The sequence below is a fragment of the Epargyreus clarus genome, unplaced genomic scaffold (genome assembly GCF_041222505.1).
Source record: "Epargyreus clarus isolate Ecla_fem2 unplaced genomic scaffold, WU_Ecla_fem_2.2 ptg000013l, whole genome shotgun sequence".
Taxonomy (NCBI): domain Eukaryota; kingdom Metazoa; phylum Arthropoda; class Insecta; order Lepidoptera; family Hesperiidae; genus Epargyreus; species Epargyreus clarus.
In genome coordinates, this window is record NW_027332221.1 from 2,489,173 (window position 1) to 2,505,687 (window position 16,515).

Here is a 16,515-nt window from a genome sequence, read left to right on the forward strand (position 1 = left end):
CCAGGATTCGTGTGCGCAACACCCTACATCAAAGGACTTCGGAGCAGCAGACCCTGGACTTTGAAGAGCATTATCCAGGTAACGGCAAATCCAATCAACCAACAAAATAATACCTCGAATAGACCTCAGCAAGACGAATCAAACGACACCCGTATCTCCCGAGAACTCCTACTCTACACGGAGATACGACGGCCGCAAAGTACAAAAAACCACGTGGTGGAAACTCGACCATGCGGTCAGAACTATAACCTAGCGCGCACGTGGTTAATCTCGCTAGCACGCGGCTAAATCTGCTCGCGCTCCGATACCGGCTCCAAGACCTCGCCCGCACCGACGTAGGACTCCGCACACGACAAACATCACTCACCAACACCACACAAGGTACACCCAAGGGAACTCCGGAACAGGAAGACCGACATCCTCCGTGTTTGGGCTCTCCTGAACCAGCTCCCCCCCCTCTCCCCGCGCAAGGATACCTCACCCCCCCGGACCACAACTCCTGATCCAGGCGGGCTAGGATACCCGAGTTTCAAACGACTCGGAAGGAGATTCTCCGTCATTCTGCCCCAACAGAATCTCCAAATTCCAAGCACGCACCGAGATCCGCGAACAAGAAGAAGCAAGACTTACTCCGGCACCGCCATCGCCGCCACACATGACCATAGACTAAGTTTAGAAATAGTAAGACTACTCTATAGTTAAGTAATAAGTAAGTAATAGTTAAGCAACAAATTATAATGTAGCCAAGACCACCAAGAACTCTGCGGAGGCCACTTCGAGCGCATCAGCACCGGCAATGAAATCCTCAACATCGCGACCGGTACTAAAGACGCAGCGAGAGAAGGTCCTATCCAGGGCCGCGACCGCGAGGTCTTCGTTCAGCGAGGTCTCAGTGGAAATAGCCCCGCAGACGGAGAAGACCACAGCCGATTCTGTCCTCCAGAAAATAGAGTCGTGGGAACAATCTTAGATCCCACCCCGACCTGTGGAGTCTGATGACGAATTCTCGGATGTGTCAGTGGCATCCGAGCAAGGAAGACCAAGCATCATTAGAACCTCTAACAGGCGGAGTGGGATCCAGATGGACATGTCTACAAAACTGGCCAATGAGCAACTCCAGAGGGCACTGGATTGGGACTGGACTGGGCATTGGAGGGCTCCAAAAGAAGCACTGGAGGCTGCAGGCAACATAAAGAGGGAGTGCAAAACCACCACACTCGAATGCCTGCAGACTCTGTACGAGACCGTGCTGGCCCTGTCGGACTCCAGGTCGCGGCACAAATTTAACTTAGAAAAAGAGAGATCTTGCCATGGGCAGGAATTGGTCAGGTAAGAGAGGGCCCATAATAAACAGACGGCCGAGACCATCAAAGCCCTGACCGAAGACCTGCACAAGGCGAGAGCCGAAATTTCCGCGAACTTGGAGGAGACAAAGGACATAAGGAGTTGGCTAGGCTACGAGACCCAGGAGCCCTACAGCCAAATAAAAACCCTGGTCAAGGTAACCCATAATATCGAGCAGACGATGAGAGAGGCTCTGACAAAATCCAAGGAGATGGTAACGGAAAAGAGGACGACCAACGTAGAGCCTCTAAAGACCGAACACGCCAAAATCATCCAGAGCGTCCACACCATCTCTGAGCAACTAGACAGATTAAGAAAAGATCTGGAAAAACTCAGAATCTGCTCCGACGAACTGAAGGTTACCAGCAACAAAATCTTAGAAAAGCAAGTAGCCAGCCCCCCCTCCGAAAAAGACCTACCTAACCCCAACGAGTTGACAGAAATCAAAGGGCAATTAACAAAAATTAATGACACCTTGACAGAAACAAAAAACAAACGACCCCGCCGCAAGATATCAATGAACACCTGCAGCCGATACACGAGCGTATGGAAGCTGTCTCCTCAGAGCTGAGAACAATGCGCGAGCAGAAGCAGCGGACACCCCCACCAGCCATCAGCATAGGAACTGAGTTAGCCCTGCAAGAACTCGCGAAGGCGACAGCATCCAAGCCCACCTACGCTCAAGCGGTTTCCAAGCCCCCACCACCAAAGCCAAACCCCAGCCACACTCTGATAGTCTCATCGACGGACCCGAACAAAACAGGAGAAAACGTGATCGAGACTATCAGAGTGGACCTAGAACTGAAAAGAACGGGTGCTAAGGTGGACAGAGTCAGGAAAGCTAGGAACCAAAAAGTAGTATTGAGCTGCAGGACAAAAGAAGACATGACCCTGGTGCAAAGCCGAGTGGCCGCGGACAAAGATCTTAAAGTAGAAGTGGCCAGAACCAACAACCCCCTGGCTAAGATATAGGACGTCCTGTCCTACCACACTGATGACGAAATAGTGGACCACCTTTGGGCACAAAATAAACACTTGCTCAACGACATCGGTGAGAAGGATAGGACGATTCGCGTCCGCTATAGGAAACGAGCGAGGAACCCGCACGAGTGCCACCCAATCCTAGAGCTCTCCCCAGCAATCCATAAAAAACTCACGGAGGCCGGAACAGTGTACATCGGCCTCCAGAGAAGACCCATAGTGGACCAATCCCCGCTCGTACAGTGCACGAAATGTCTGGGCTACGGCCATACAAACGCCGTATGTAAAGAACCAAACCAGGCATGCAGCTACTGTGGAGAGGCCCACACATGGGAAAAATGCCCGAAGAGACTGGGGCACGAGGCACCAGTCTGCATAAACTGTCGACGGTCAACCGGGAAGGGCGAAGGGAAGCACCTGTCATTCAGCGATGAATGTCCAGAGAGACAAAAGTGGGATGCAATAGCGTGGTCTCGCATTACCTATTGCTAAAGGCGTCCAGGGACATGTAGCGTCTCCCCCTAAGAAGACATACAGGGCAAGCCTGCGGATAGTACAAGTAAATCTGCAGCGCTCAAAGCTGGCAACTGTGGAACTGGTTCAAGCTGCAAGAGAGCAGGGTATGCACATTGCCCTCGTACAAGAACCGTACGTGGGTAAAGAAGGTGCCATGGGACACTACCCAGGGACGAAGATCATCCAATGCACTCAAAACAGACAAAAACCAGTGAAGGCAGCGATACTCGTATTCGGCGAACAGCTGGAGGTCAACGACGAACCCCAGCTGGTCACTGAAACTGAGGCGGCAGCCCTCATCACAGCGGGTCAGCTCAAGATCGGTGTCGTGTCAGTCTACTTCGAGGGAGACCAAGAAATAGATCCATACCTGGTACGCACACGGAAAGCGTGCCAGGAACTAGGAACAAAAAATATCATCGTGGCGGGAGACGTAAATGCCTGGAGTCACTGGTGGGGCAGCAGTCGAGAAAATCAAACAGGTACGGCTTACAGCACCTTCCTGAACGAAATGGAACTCGAGGTCTTAAACACCGGGAAAACACCAACCTTCGAAACCTATAGGGGCGACAGACTATTCACGAGCATAGTAGATGTGACGGAATGTAGTCAGTCGCTCCTAAGGAGAGTAGAGGACTGGAAAATGGACGGAAATATAACAACATCGGACCATAACGCCATCACCTTCGTGATACGACTGGACGCGGCACTAAGGTCAAATAGAGCCGCGACCACACGCGTATTTAACACGAAAAAGGCGAACCGGCCCCAATTCCGCACACACTTCAAAGCTCTACTAGGGGAATACAACATCACCCCGAATACCATCAGAGAAGGGAGAACGCCCGAGGACCTCGAAAACGTGATCACGGCCTACACGGCCGCCATACAGGGAGCGTGCGAGAAAGCAATACCCAAAGTGGGGCTCTGGATAGCGAAAATTAGACCGCCATGGTGGTCAAAGATGGTTGAAGAGGCCCAAAAAGATACGATCAAAAAGAAAAGAAGAATTAGAAACGCTGCACCCCACCGGAGAGAGGCGGTAATAAAAGAATACGTTAAGGCAAAGGAAGTGTACACCCTCAAAGCTCAGGAAGCACAAATAAAGAGTTGGAAGGATTTCTGCACAACGCAGGAGAGAGAGAGCATGTGGGATGGTATCTACAGAGTCATCAGGAGAACAGCGAGGAGGCAGGAAGACCAACTGCTGAAAGACGCCAGTGGCCAGACTCTGGCCCCAGACAAATCGGCGAAACTCCTCGCCGACACCTTCTACCCTGAGGACTCCATAACAACAGACAACCAGTACCACATGCAGCTCCAAAAATCGACGGAGGCACAACCAGCGGATCTGTCGGCGGATGACCCGAGCTTCACACCAGCAGAACTCGACCTGGTGCTGAAAGCCACGAACCCGAAGAAAGCCCCCGGGAGCGACGGGTTAACGGCCGACATCTGCACAGAGGCAATCCAATGCGAAAGGAATACGTTCATGCCGATCTCCAACAAATGCCTAGAACTAGCTCACTTTCCCAAGCAGTGGAAAACGACCCATGTTGTTATCCTCCGTAAGCCAGGTAAGGACGACTACACGAACCCAAAGTCGTATCGACCTATCGGCCTACTACCCGTCATGGGCAAGATCATCGAAAAGCTCATGATAGGCCGATTCCAGTGGCACATCCTTCCGACTCTCAACAGCGTGCAATATGGCTTCCTGCCACAACGCGGAACCGAAGACGCCCTCTACGACCTCATGGAACACGTACGATCAGAAATCAATAACAAAAAGATCGTACTATTAGTTTCACTAGATATAGAGGGGGCCTTCGACAACGCGTGGTGGCCGGCACTGAAACACCAACTAATAAGGAGACAATGCCCAAGAAACATCTACGCGATGGTCAATTCATACCTCCAAGACCGGAAGGTGAAGATCAACTTCGCCGGAGCGGCGCACGAAAAGGAAACCACGAAGGCATGCGTCCAAGGATCCATCGGTGGACCGACCTTCTGGAACATCATCCTAGACCCGCTACTCAACCACCTAACCGGTAAAAAGGTATATTGCCAAGCGTTTGCGGACGACATCGTACTGGTGTTCTCGAGCGCCAAAACGGAAACCCTGGAGCAATCAGCCGACAACGCTCTAGCAGATGTAGTCAAATGGGGAACTCGGAATAAGCTACGATTTGCACCGCACAAGACCAACGCGCTGCTTATCACCAAAAAGCTAAAGTACGACCCCCCAAAGCTGTATATGTCGGGCACGCAACTACATCTGGTACAAGAGATGAAGCTCCTGGGTCTCATTATAGACAACAAGCTCACCTTCAAATCGCACGTGGCCGCCGTATGCAGGAAAGCAGCAGATGTATACAAACAACTAGCGTGTGCCGCGAAGGTGACTTGGGGCCTCAACACCGAAATAGTACGAACAATTTACATCGCGGTGATAGAACCTATAGTGACATATGCCTCGAGCGTATGGTCTCAAGCGACAGACCTCCAAATAAACAAGAGCCAATTGGAGGCCCTGCGAAGGGGTTTCGCCCAAAAGACCTGCAAGGCATATAGAACCGTGTCACTAACCGCCGCACTCGTCCTATCTGGGCTACTTCCACTAGACCTCCGGATCCAAGAATCAGCAAGCCTGTACAAGGCCAAGAAGAACGTGTCCATAGACTATCTACCACCTGGAAGAAAACTGGAACAGACGGTGAGATATGGAGATCTACCTCACCCCTCCGCACTCACAACGACCACATACAAAGTGCTAGAGAGCGTAGACCCCGAAACCCCAAGCACCCACCATATCGTCGGACCCCACATCTACACCGACGGCAGCAATATTGAAGGGAAAACAGGCGCTGCCCTAACATGGTGGGAGGACGGACGGGAGACCAGTTTTTCGACTTATAGTCTACTAGCTTTTACCCGCGACTTCGTCCGCATGTGAGGTATTTTTTACATAATTGTTCAAAAAATATGGTTACAAACTATTATGATATATAGCATTAACTTCCACAGTATATAAGTATTTTACAAATACGTTCAGTGGGGGTTATTGGACTTTTTTGTTTAAAATATTTAATTAATTTATGAGTACATTTTTATAAACAACGTTTCTTTTTTTTCCCTCTTTTGCTAAAACATAAAGGTTTTGCGACTTTGTTACCCTTGAGCACGCCACATATAGTTGCCCATGGGCAAAACAGTGTTTTTCTAAATGTACACCGGCAACATTCAGCGTTTGCCCTTGAGCTTTATTAATAGTTATTGCAAAAGCTGCTTTTAGGGGAAACTGCACTCTTTTGAATTGGAATGGCAAATCAGTCGGAATTATCGGAATACGGGGAATCAACACATTTTCTCCTTTTGCCAATCCAGTCATGATTGTAGCTTTTATGATGTTCCGTCCTAGATCTGTAATTTGTAATCGTGTACCATTACATAGCCTTGATGCATCTAGATTTCTGATCAATAGCACTGGAACAAAAATTTTCAACCTTAACTTGTGTGAAGGCACCCCTGATAGCTCTAAAGAGTTGAGAAACTCTACAGGGTAAGACGTCATTTGTTCAGTGTCCATAATTATTTATTTATTTTATTTTTATTTATTTATTTTTGTACACCTTAAACTAAGGGTTACAAAGGGTAAACTTAATGCCTAATGGCATTCTCTGCCAGTCGACCCTGGGTGATGGCGATAGCATGTGGTAGGCATAAACATAAGCAGTAATGATAAAATATCAAGAAATACAACTATGGACAAAACATACAATATCTACATATAATAATTATATATAAATATATAATAAAAATATAATATATACAAATAAATATATACAACACAGTGAATTAAGGAAAGTTGAAAGACTCAAGTATTGGAGGACATACGTAAGTAATGCTCCCGAACCATTCTCTTGAAGGTATTCCTACAAGTGGCTTTCCTAATGTTTTCGGACAGGGCGTTCCAAAGTAGTATCGCCTGTACTGTGAAGGAATACTGGAAAAAACCACTATTATGCGGTGGAATATTGACTTTAAGAATTCTGGACGAACGTAGTCCACTGCCGTGAAACGAACAGTGAAACTGAAAATTTTCCTTTAGATACGGAGGAGAAGCTGGATCATGTAAAATAGAATACAGAACCAGGAGAATTCTAGAGTTACGCCTTTGGCGAATAGTTAGCCATTTAAGCTGACGTCTATATTTAGAGATATGATCATACTTACGTAGGTTGAAAATAAATCGGATACAATTATTAAGAAGGCGCTCTAGCTTATCAAGAAATTCATCCGTCAGGTCTGGATAACACACATCCGCGTAATCAATAACAGGCAGAACGAGACTGTGAATTAGCGCAACTTTAGTTCTGTACGGCAGAAAATTTTTAAGCCGATATAGGCATTGTAGCGTGGCATTTACTTTTCGGCTCAGCTCGGTGACTTGCATTCGCCAGCTCAAACTACTATCAATGACAAGCCCAAGGTTTTTCACGGCATTGCACAGAGGAATAGTGATATTGTCATATGTAATAGCGGGTAAATTCGCAAAGTCGACTTTAGACAGCAGTCTCGAACTACCTACTATAATGGCCTGACACTTCAAGGGATTAACAGAAACGCCATACTGACTAGACCAATCTTTCACAGGGTGTAAGTTACTGTTGATAGCCAACTTCACCGATACTTGTCTGCACATATAATTGTAAATCATCAGCATATAGATGATACGAACAGTTAATAAGTGAAGTGATGGAGTTAATGTATAACGAAAATAATAAAGGAGAAAGTATACCGCCTTGCGGAACCCCAGCAGTAAGGTCAGCCCACTTAGAGCTCTTGCGCTCTAGACGAACTGCCTGCTGACGGTCGCGAAGATATGATGCAAACCACTTAAGGGTACATGGGGCGAAATTTAAGTGCGAAAGGATGGAAAGGAGAATATCGTGGTCGACTGTGTTAAAAGCGTTTGAAAAGTCAATTAGCACCATTACTGTGACCATTATGTTATCTATGGCACGTCTTAGATCATCAGTAATTTTGATCAATGCAGAAGTGGTGCTATGACCAGGACGGAACCCAGACTGATATACGCTCAGTAGGTTATGGTTACACACAAAAGAGGAAAGTTGCTTGTGAACACAGACTTCCAAAACTTTAGAAAGGAATGGAAGTATAGAGATTGGGCGATAGTGATTTGGTAGGGAAGGAGTTGAGACTTTAGGAAGAGGTCGCACAAAGGCTTTCTTCCAAATAGAAGGATAGTGGCCCGATAGTAAAGAAAAATTTATAATGTGCGTAATTGTTGGTAACAGATTTTTTACTATCTGACAAATCATGGTCCTACTAATGTCATCACACCCCATGGCCCTTGATTTAATTGACGTAATGGCTGTCACCACTTCCTTCTGGGTCACAGGAGACAGCTGAAAACTGGGAATGCAGGGTGATTGCATGGCTGCAATTGAAATCTGAGTTTTACGTCTGATTGCAGGGTCCAATGTCGTAGTAGTGACAAAATAATCATTAATCGCATCAAGAGTGAGAAACGTACCGCAATCATAGGTTTGTGGTTTACAAAATCCAAGAGAGCGAAGAAATTTCCACACTTCAGCGGAAGAAGAATTAAAGATGTTATCGTGAAAATAGCGGTGTTTGGCTGTTCGTACCATCTGATTGCAACGATTTCTCGCTGCTTTAAAAGTTGACCAATTGGAATCGGTGCGGTCCCTCTTGAAGACACGGAAGGCCCGATCCCGCCTTCTCATCGCCATTTGAATCCCCTTGGACATCCAGGGAGCCGGAGCACGCTTCAACCTCACGCTGTGAATAGGAGCATGGGCATCATACAAATTAATGACAGAAGTGTTGAAGTAAGAGATTTTATCATTAATTGTTGACGCCTCAGTCACCGATTGGAGGTCTATACCAGAAGCATCACTCAGCAGCTTCCCAGTGTCCATCCTTCTGAAATTTCTCAAATTAACAATTGCAGGTTCATATCTTGGAGGTCTACAGTTATAGGAGACGTAAATGAGGTCATGGCGAGAGAAACCGGGAGCAGAGAGCTGGCCGTGCCTCAAAACCCGATCAGGAGACGCGGTTAAAATAAGGTCAATCCAGGTAGGATCAGTGTCGACATTATGGTGAGTAGCTGACAACGGAACTATTGAAAGATTGACTGAATCCACTATGGCTTTCAATTTCTGCTTACGGGTCGAATCTTTTAGTAAATCAGTATTAAAGTCACCCATTATAATATAATGAGCGTACGCAGACCCAATAGAATCGAAAACGCTTTCAAGACAGGAGAAGTAGTCAATGGAAGGAGGACAGTACACTACCCCAAGCAACACCCTGGTGCCCTTTACATCGAGTTCTAAGAATAGGTATTCGGCGGAAGCGGAATAACTCGATGGGGAAGCTAATACAATTTTATACGCAATTGAAGTTCGCAAATAAATAGCTACGCCACCACCGCCTTTACCTATTCGGTCATTACGAATAAGAATAAAACCAGGTAATGGATATAAAGAAGAATGAAGTGAGGGTTTTAAGCAACTTTCTGAAACGAGGATGGCATGAATGTGATCACAGGAGAAAACACTTTCGAGTTCAGAGTAATGACTCGGTATACTTTGAGCATTAATATGAACCACATTCAAACAGTTGCTATTGTTCTTAAATATGAAATCTACCTGATTTTTTAATACATTGGTGTCAAGAGATTCGTCACAGGAAGCATAAGAAATGTCAGAGTCATTTGCTGAAAAATAGGAACAATACGAGTCATCGGACATCTTTAAACATAAAAATAAAATATATAAATGAAATATAGAGTGTTATAATAATATATATAATAATGGAGATAAGAGAAGAAAAGAAAGAAAGGTATAAATAGTAGCAACACAATAATAACTAGAAAATATATGAAGACAAATAATTTATAATAAATGTCGCAATGTATTAATAATGGCCAATAACTACACCCGTTACCCGTTAATCATAAGCAACTATATGGTAGAATGATCAGAATTAACATTCACTGCATGGACAAACAAACATATGAATGCGATTGAATAATTGAATGAATGAAAGAACGCGCTCAGTGTCTGCAAACGGTTGTTTAAAATATAATAACTAGCTTAAAAACTGTTTTATGAATATTATGCAGTGTCAAATCAATTAAATATATATATATATATATATATACAGGGTGAATTTTTAAAACGGGCCTTCAGGGCGAAATCCGAAACTATAAGGATTAGCGAAAAATGCTGAAAGGAGTTACGAGGCCGATTTTGATAAAAACTAAAACTGCATCATTAGTTTTTTTAAATATTTTTTTTTTTAGCCGGGAATCGAACGAGTTCATTTTGAAAAAAAAATACACCGTCTATATTATTCCACTATCTGATAGTGTCGCTTATAAGGATCAAATTCTGGGAAGTAATGTTATGTGACAAATTAAAGGAAAAGGATTTTTTTTAAGAAAATACGTATTTTTCCATACATTGGCATACTAATCCTTAAGGATTATACATAACAAATGATTTATGTATAATTCTTTAGAAACAGACATAAGTCATACCATTGAAGAATTTGTTGGTTAATCAACTAATTATTCGGTGTTATGACTATGACATACGGCTTAGTATGAGAAAGTAATAGTTTGGCAAATAAGTTACCGCCGTTTTTAGGATTTTATTTTTTAATGAAAATAGATAACTGATTAAATAGTAAATTCTTATTGTTTGTTGTTTACAACTTCGTTCCAACGTTAAATATGATTTTCTATATCTCTTTTTTTAGTAATCACTCGAATTTGACTCTAAAAAGTAATTCTCGCAAATTGTCAACTTTACATCTTTATTAAACGAAACTCCGCCCATAGCAAGTAAATCTATTTTAATGGTCCTAAAAATAACCTTAGCTAAGTCGGACATAAAAATATAAATTATTGGGAAACAAAACGTCCATTTCGAATGATTAGAAACATTGAGCCAAATAAATGTTAATACACGAAATGTTTAAATTAATGAATGGCGGGAACTTAGCTGCCAAATTAATATGAAAAAATATGTATTTTCTTAAAATTGAGGCTTTTCCTTTAGTTTTTCATTTATCATTACTTTCCAGATTTTGATCCTTATAAGCAACACTATCAGATAGTGGAATAATATAGAGGGTGCATTTTTTTTCAAAATGAACTCGTTCGATTCCCGGCTAGGGAAATAGTTATTTTAAAAAAGTAATGATGCAGTTTTAGTTTTTATCAAAATCGGCCTCGTAACTCCTTTCAGCATTTTTCGCTAATCCTTACAGTTTCGGATTTGGCCCTGAAGGCCCGTTTTAAAAATTCACCCTGTATATATTTAATAAATAATCTTTCAATTCGAAACAAAATTGTTCAATAAATAATATATAAAACACTAAGCACTGACATTTAAATTAAAATTGCAGACACTGAACGCACCCAAAACATCGAAACGTCACAATACGTCACGTCATAAATTGACAGTTGAATTGAAATCATTTCTTATTTTATTTGACATAACAAAATCAACTTCGCAAAACAAACAAAACAAAAACACAGTAGACTTCACAAATAGCAATGGAATGATGAAGAAAACTACAAAAGATAGGAAAAACAAAAACAGTGAAACGAATAAAGCGACACATAAAACAGCGGACGATAGTAAATAATTGGATCTTACTTCTTTGGGGCCGTACGTCTAACACGCTTATTGTCCTCTACTTGCGACCCCGTGGGAAATTGTTTGCGGCGCACTTCTATTTGGCGAGGTGGTTTGGAGCCACTATGGTGGCCAGAGTGCCCATCACCAGCGCCGCTACCGTCACCGCTGTCTCCACTCCTATCTCCAGCCGCCAGCTGCTCAGGGTACTTAGCAACAAGCGGTTCCAGCTCCTCCATTGTGGAGATTTTTGCCCGGTCACCTCCAGAAAGTTTAATGTAGATTGTACCATGCAGGGTCCACACATTACGCATACCAAAATGTTTCCGGGCTTTTTTGTAAACCACTTGCCGGGACTTCGTGAGAAATTCTGCTAACGATACAGGAGTTGCTTTGAATTTCGCCTTCAGACTCCACACTTCTGCTTTATAGCGATGGTCACAGAAGTGGATAAGAACTGGGCGAACATTGTTGTTACCTTTAATCCCCAGCCGGTGACACCGTTTAAAGGAGGAACTGCTAATGTGAGTGACACCCAGAGTATTGTGAAATAAGTCCAATACTTTCTGCTCGACCACAATATCAGGATCTTCAGGGATGCCATGCAACAATAATACCTTTTGCCGGTTCCGCATATCCATGGTATCGATTGCCTTGGCATTCTCGCGAACCTGTTGCCCCAGAAGATGCAACATTTTCGTTACAAGGTCCTTGAATGCCTTAAATTCCCCTTGAAGCTGAAGTAAAGTTGGATTATTTGGACTTGAGACAGCATTTAATCTGCTTTCAAACTCTGCCATCTTTTGAATCCAGCATGACTCCAACTCCTTATGGGTTTTCTCTGCATCCGGTAAAAGTGCCATCTTCAGTGTAGTGCAGTGGACTATTAATTATCACTTGAGGAATACCTGTGCTTGTCCACACAGTGAAAGATTGTGATGTAAGAATCAGGTTATGCTGAGGGGTGGTGCCAAGTGAGTACTCAGAACTATTTATAAGCACATATTCAATATGTAACACTCACTATAGGATGTCAAGTATTGTTATTTAGACAAAAATTATTAAAAACTAAACTGTAAATAATTTTAAATACACTTTAAACTTCAGAGATCAAAAACAGCTGTTTGCTTTGTACACCTACCCTCGAAAAGTCTACTATCTACGGAGAGGTACTCGACAACATCGCCTTCTACGTCTGACATAATTTGTTCGTTTATCTGGTCTACTAAATCATTTGTCGGTGCCAAAATTGCCCTTTCACACAACCACTCTGGATTCGCCATATTAATTTGTATATTAGGATAGACATTTTTTTTAAATCATCTGAGACTTGACAAATTTCACGTGGCAGTGTTATCATACCATCACTGTCGGTTGGCATACAATCTTCTCTGATTTTAAGAAGTGTCTCCGCATATTGTCCTGCTAGAGAATCATTATGTAGTCGTACGCGCATGTTTGTAGTTAGACAAAATTTCTCTACGTGTGCCCATAGTTCAGACGCTTTCAAACATGCATTTATTTCATCTGCCGGTGTACCCCTGGTAATGACCGGCAAGGTCTTTCTAAAGTCATTAGCTAAAAGTACTACCATTCCTCCCATTATATTCAAGTTGTTCTTGATATCTCTCATTGTACGATTTAGTGCTTCGATCGCTCTTTTGTGGGACATAGTGCATTCATCCCAAACCAACAGTTTACATTCTGCAACATTCGTCCACGACCACTGCTTTTGCTAATGTTACAAACTGGCATAATCTCATGAGCCAAGTTCAATGGCAGTTTAAGAACTGAGTGCGCTGTTCGCCCCCCCCCACTAAGTAGAGTAGCAGCTATTCCAGAGGAAGCTACTGCAGCAGCGACACTTTTATCTTTTCGGACTTGGGCTAATAGTATATTTAAAAGAAAAGTTTTGCCGGTGCCTCCAGGAGCATCCAAAAAAGCAAAGCACCACTTGAATTTTTTTGCATAACTGCATCAAATACTAATCTTTGTTCAGAATTTAATAGTGGCAGAGCCTCCGTTATTTGTCGTTGTAAAGAAATAATATCGTAATCTAGTTCTCGCATTAAATCACTACTTATTTCCCCAATTCTTTCTGGTCTACTCATCCCAAAATCAGATAAATCTTTTCCAGTAATAGTTGTCACTTGGTCTTCAATCTTTGCTAGCGCATTAATTATAAATTATATCATTGTATACAACATTCAAATTCTGTTCTTGTAATCTGTGTAAAATATCATCCGCCATATCATTTTTGTACTTTTCCCACAATTGTTGAGGGTTTGAAACTCCACATGTTGCCATTAATATAGCGAAAAGTTCCCTCACCTTGGCCACAGATCTGGTTAGAACAGCCTCTCCTAGAGTATTATCGCACTGATTGTCATTCTCTCATAATCCTCTTGCCTCACATGCTTCTTGAAATATCGAAAACACCTGATTATTGAATATTTTGAAGTCCCCGAAGGAGGTTGGCCCACGCACATGGTGTAAAAGCATTCTTAAACAAAAACATTCCATATCATTTACGTGAACAGTATAAACTCTACCTAATGCATCTCCAGATTTTATATATAGATTTTATTTATTTATTTTATTTTATTTTAGATTTTATATATTTTTTGAAGTCGTCGTTTCCACTCTTTTCGTGTTTTGTTCCAAGTATAAAATTTTGGTACCTCATAATAGAGTAGTGTTTTAGCATATTCGTATCTTGTACAGAGATCAAAAAATGCTGTCAGCGTTGTTTTTGGAGGGGAAGACAGTATTTCCCGAAAATTATTTTCATTGAAATAGACACGTTGGCCATTTTCTAGATGTACACTGAGGTGTGTGACGGCGGGGTGCCTTTCGTGTAACGGGAACCCTAAGAGCCGCCACACCGCTTCATTACTGCTGACATACTCGTAGCGACCAGCCTGATATGTTTTAACTTCATCGACGGGATTAGCGGCCTCTGTGTTTCTAAAATTAAAAATGGCTTGGTCACTGCCCTTAAAAATGTACTTACAGATGTATTTAATTGCGCGTACTGAACTGCATACCTCGACATTTATATGGGCATTAAACATTTTTGACAAAACAGGCGAATAAGGGACCACCCAACCGTTGTCTATAGTAACGTAACTACCGTTTCGAATTTTTACAGATGCCGTTCGACCTCCGTCTATTGGTGCTCTTCTGCGGTACAATGGATATCCATTATCATTGTGGACAGTCTCTTTAATCAGCTGGCGAGGGTATTTTTTAGTACACTTTCCATCCTTCATACATGGGCATTGAGGATTTTCAGGACCGCATGGACCATGAATCATATTTTTAACTACAATATCGTGGAGTGTCTTATCACCATTCGGATCTGGGATTTCAGCGCTGATAATTAGATCAATTTTATCAGGTCGTAACTTGTTTTTCAACCACACTAATAAATGCACGTGTGGTAGGCCGCGCTTCTGCCATTCTATCGAGTACATGTAGCACAATACTTCACCAAAAATATTTCCTTTGGAAATAACTGTCATAAGCTTTTTAACCTTCAATCTAAAAACCCTTGCAACTATATCATGTCTATGCATAGCGCTTTGTCCTGGCAGGAGCTCATCAACTATTTCAGACCAACTTGGGTTACAGGTGTAAGTTATAAATAAGTCAGGGCGACCGTACGTACGTACATAAGCAAACGCGTCTTGTGTATACTCATGTAAATACCTAGGGCTATTGACAAATGAAGACGGTAAAATCACCATTCTACCTAAATTATGGGGATTAACATTACCGTCATTTTCTATAGCATCTTGAAGATGAATATAGTTTTCCGCTCTTAATTTGTTTTTATTCAATGATATGTATCGTAATCGTTCACTTTCAACTTTTACATACATGTCAACATAAAACTGATTGGCCAGTTGTCTGCATCGAGATATTAGATTAAAATCATTTTCACGAATCATAATACGGAAGGCGTAAAAATCCATGCATGACACTTTTTTATTGGGTAAGGGCAACCCTGTGACAGGATTGACCTGGGGAATTTGAAAATGAAATCCCTCCTCGCCCTTGCTAAATATTATTTGATATTGCAACGCGTCGTAAAATTTATGTGTATCTGGTACCCTTGTTAAAGTGTCATTACGGGCGTATAAAATAATATCACGGAAAGTAAACTGTTCACCAATAACCACGGCTGCGACTTCATTAATTAATGGTGCATTATACCGTCTTTCGTGTTCTCCACTTGGCGCACGGTCAGGATGCATAACCAACATATAGTCTTCTCCTGGAATTCTTTCTAATGCTGTTTTAAAAGTGGTTATGAGCCTATTGTGCTGGTGCAACATTTTTTAAATGTTTAAAACTATGTTCCTTTCAACACCGTGTATATTCTGACACCTGCGATCTACTTCGTTATTTTCGTCGCCCATGAAGTAAATTTGTAAAAAATTAGGTGCGTCGTTTGAAGGAAGTAAAGAACCAACCCTATGATAAACTTGACCTTGTATAGTAAATGTAGGAGAAAATCCAGGCATAACAACCTCATTACCTACGCCAAAAGACGTCATTTGGAAACAACAATTATATTTCCTTATTTTGTTTAAGAAGAGTCGCGACTCATTGGTGTCGCATAAAAATAATGATTTTAGGGGTTCCTCTGGTTCACCGAGTGATGGAAGTGAAACTTTACCACCAGAACAGCACATACCCGGAGTTTCCTCTTTCCATTTTAGTGCTTTACAATATGTACACTTTTTATCCATCCGTCCTAAGAGAACTAATCGATGGTTCATGTAATCGATTAAAGGGTCATAATCAAAAGCAGCGTCTTGAAATGCCTCCCAAGTTTTACGTGTAAATATACGTCGCCTTTCCAATTGCCTTGTAGCTAACAAAATACGTCGCCTTTGTGATTCTTCATGTGACTCCGCAGCGATCAGTGACGCATGACGCTCAGCATCTAAAACCCGACGTG

The 16,515-nt window shown here is 42.6% G+C and overlaps 1 protein-coding gene across 1 annotated transcript; it reads left to right on the forward strand.

The window, feature by feature from the left end:
- The first annotated feature begins 230 nt into the window (after positions 1 to 230).
- LOC140746624 (uncharacterized) lies at positions 231 to 2,817 on the forward strand. Its single transcript, XM_073078748.1, is given in 4 exon segments — positions 231 to 235; positions 278 to 381; positions 744 to 1,728; positions 1,827 to 2,817. Coding segments are annotated over 4 exon segments (2,085 nt in total).
- The last annotated feature ends 13,698 nt before the right edge of the window (positions 2,818 to 16,515 follow it).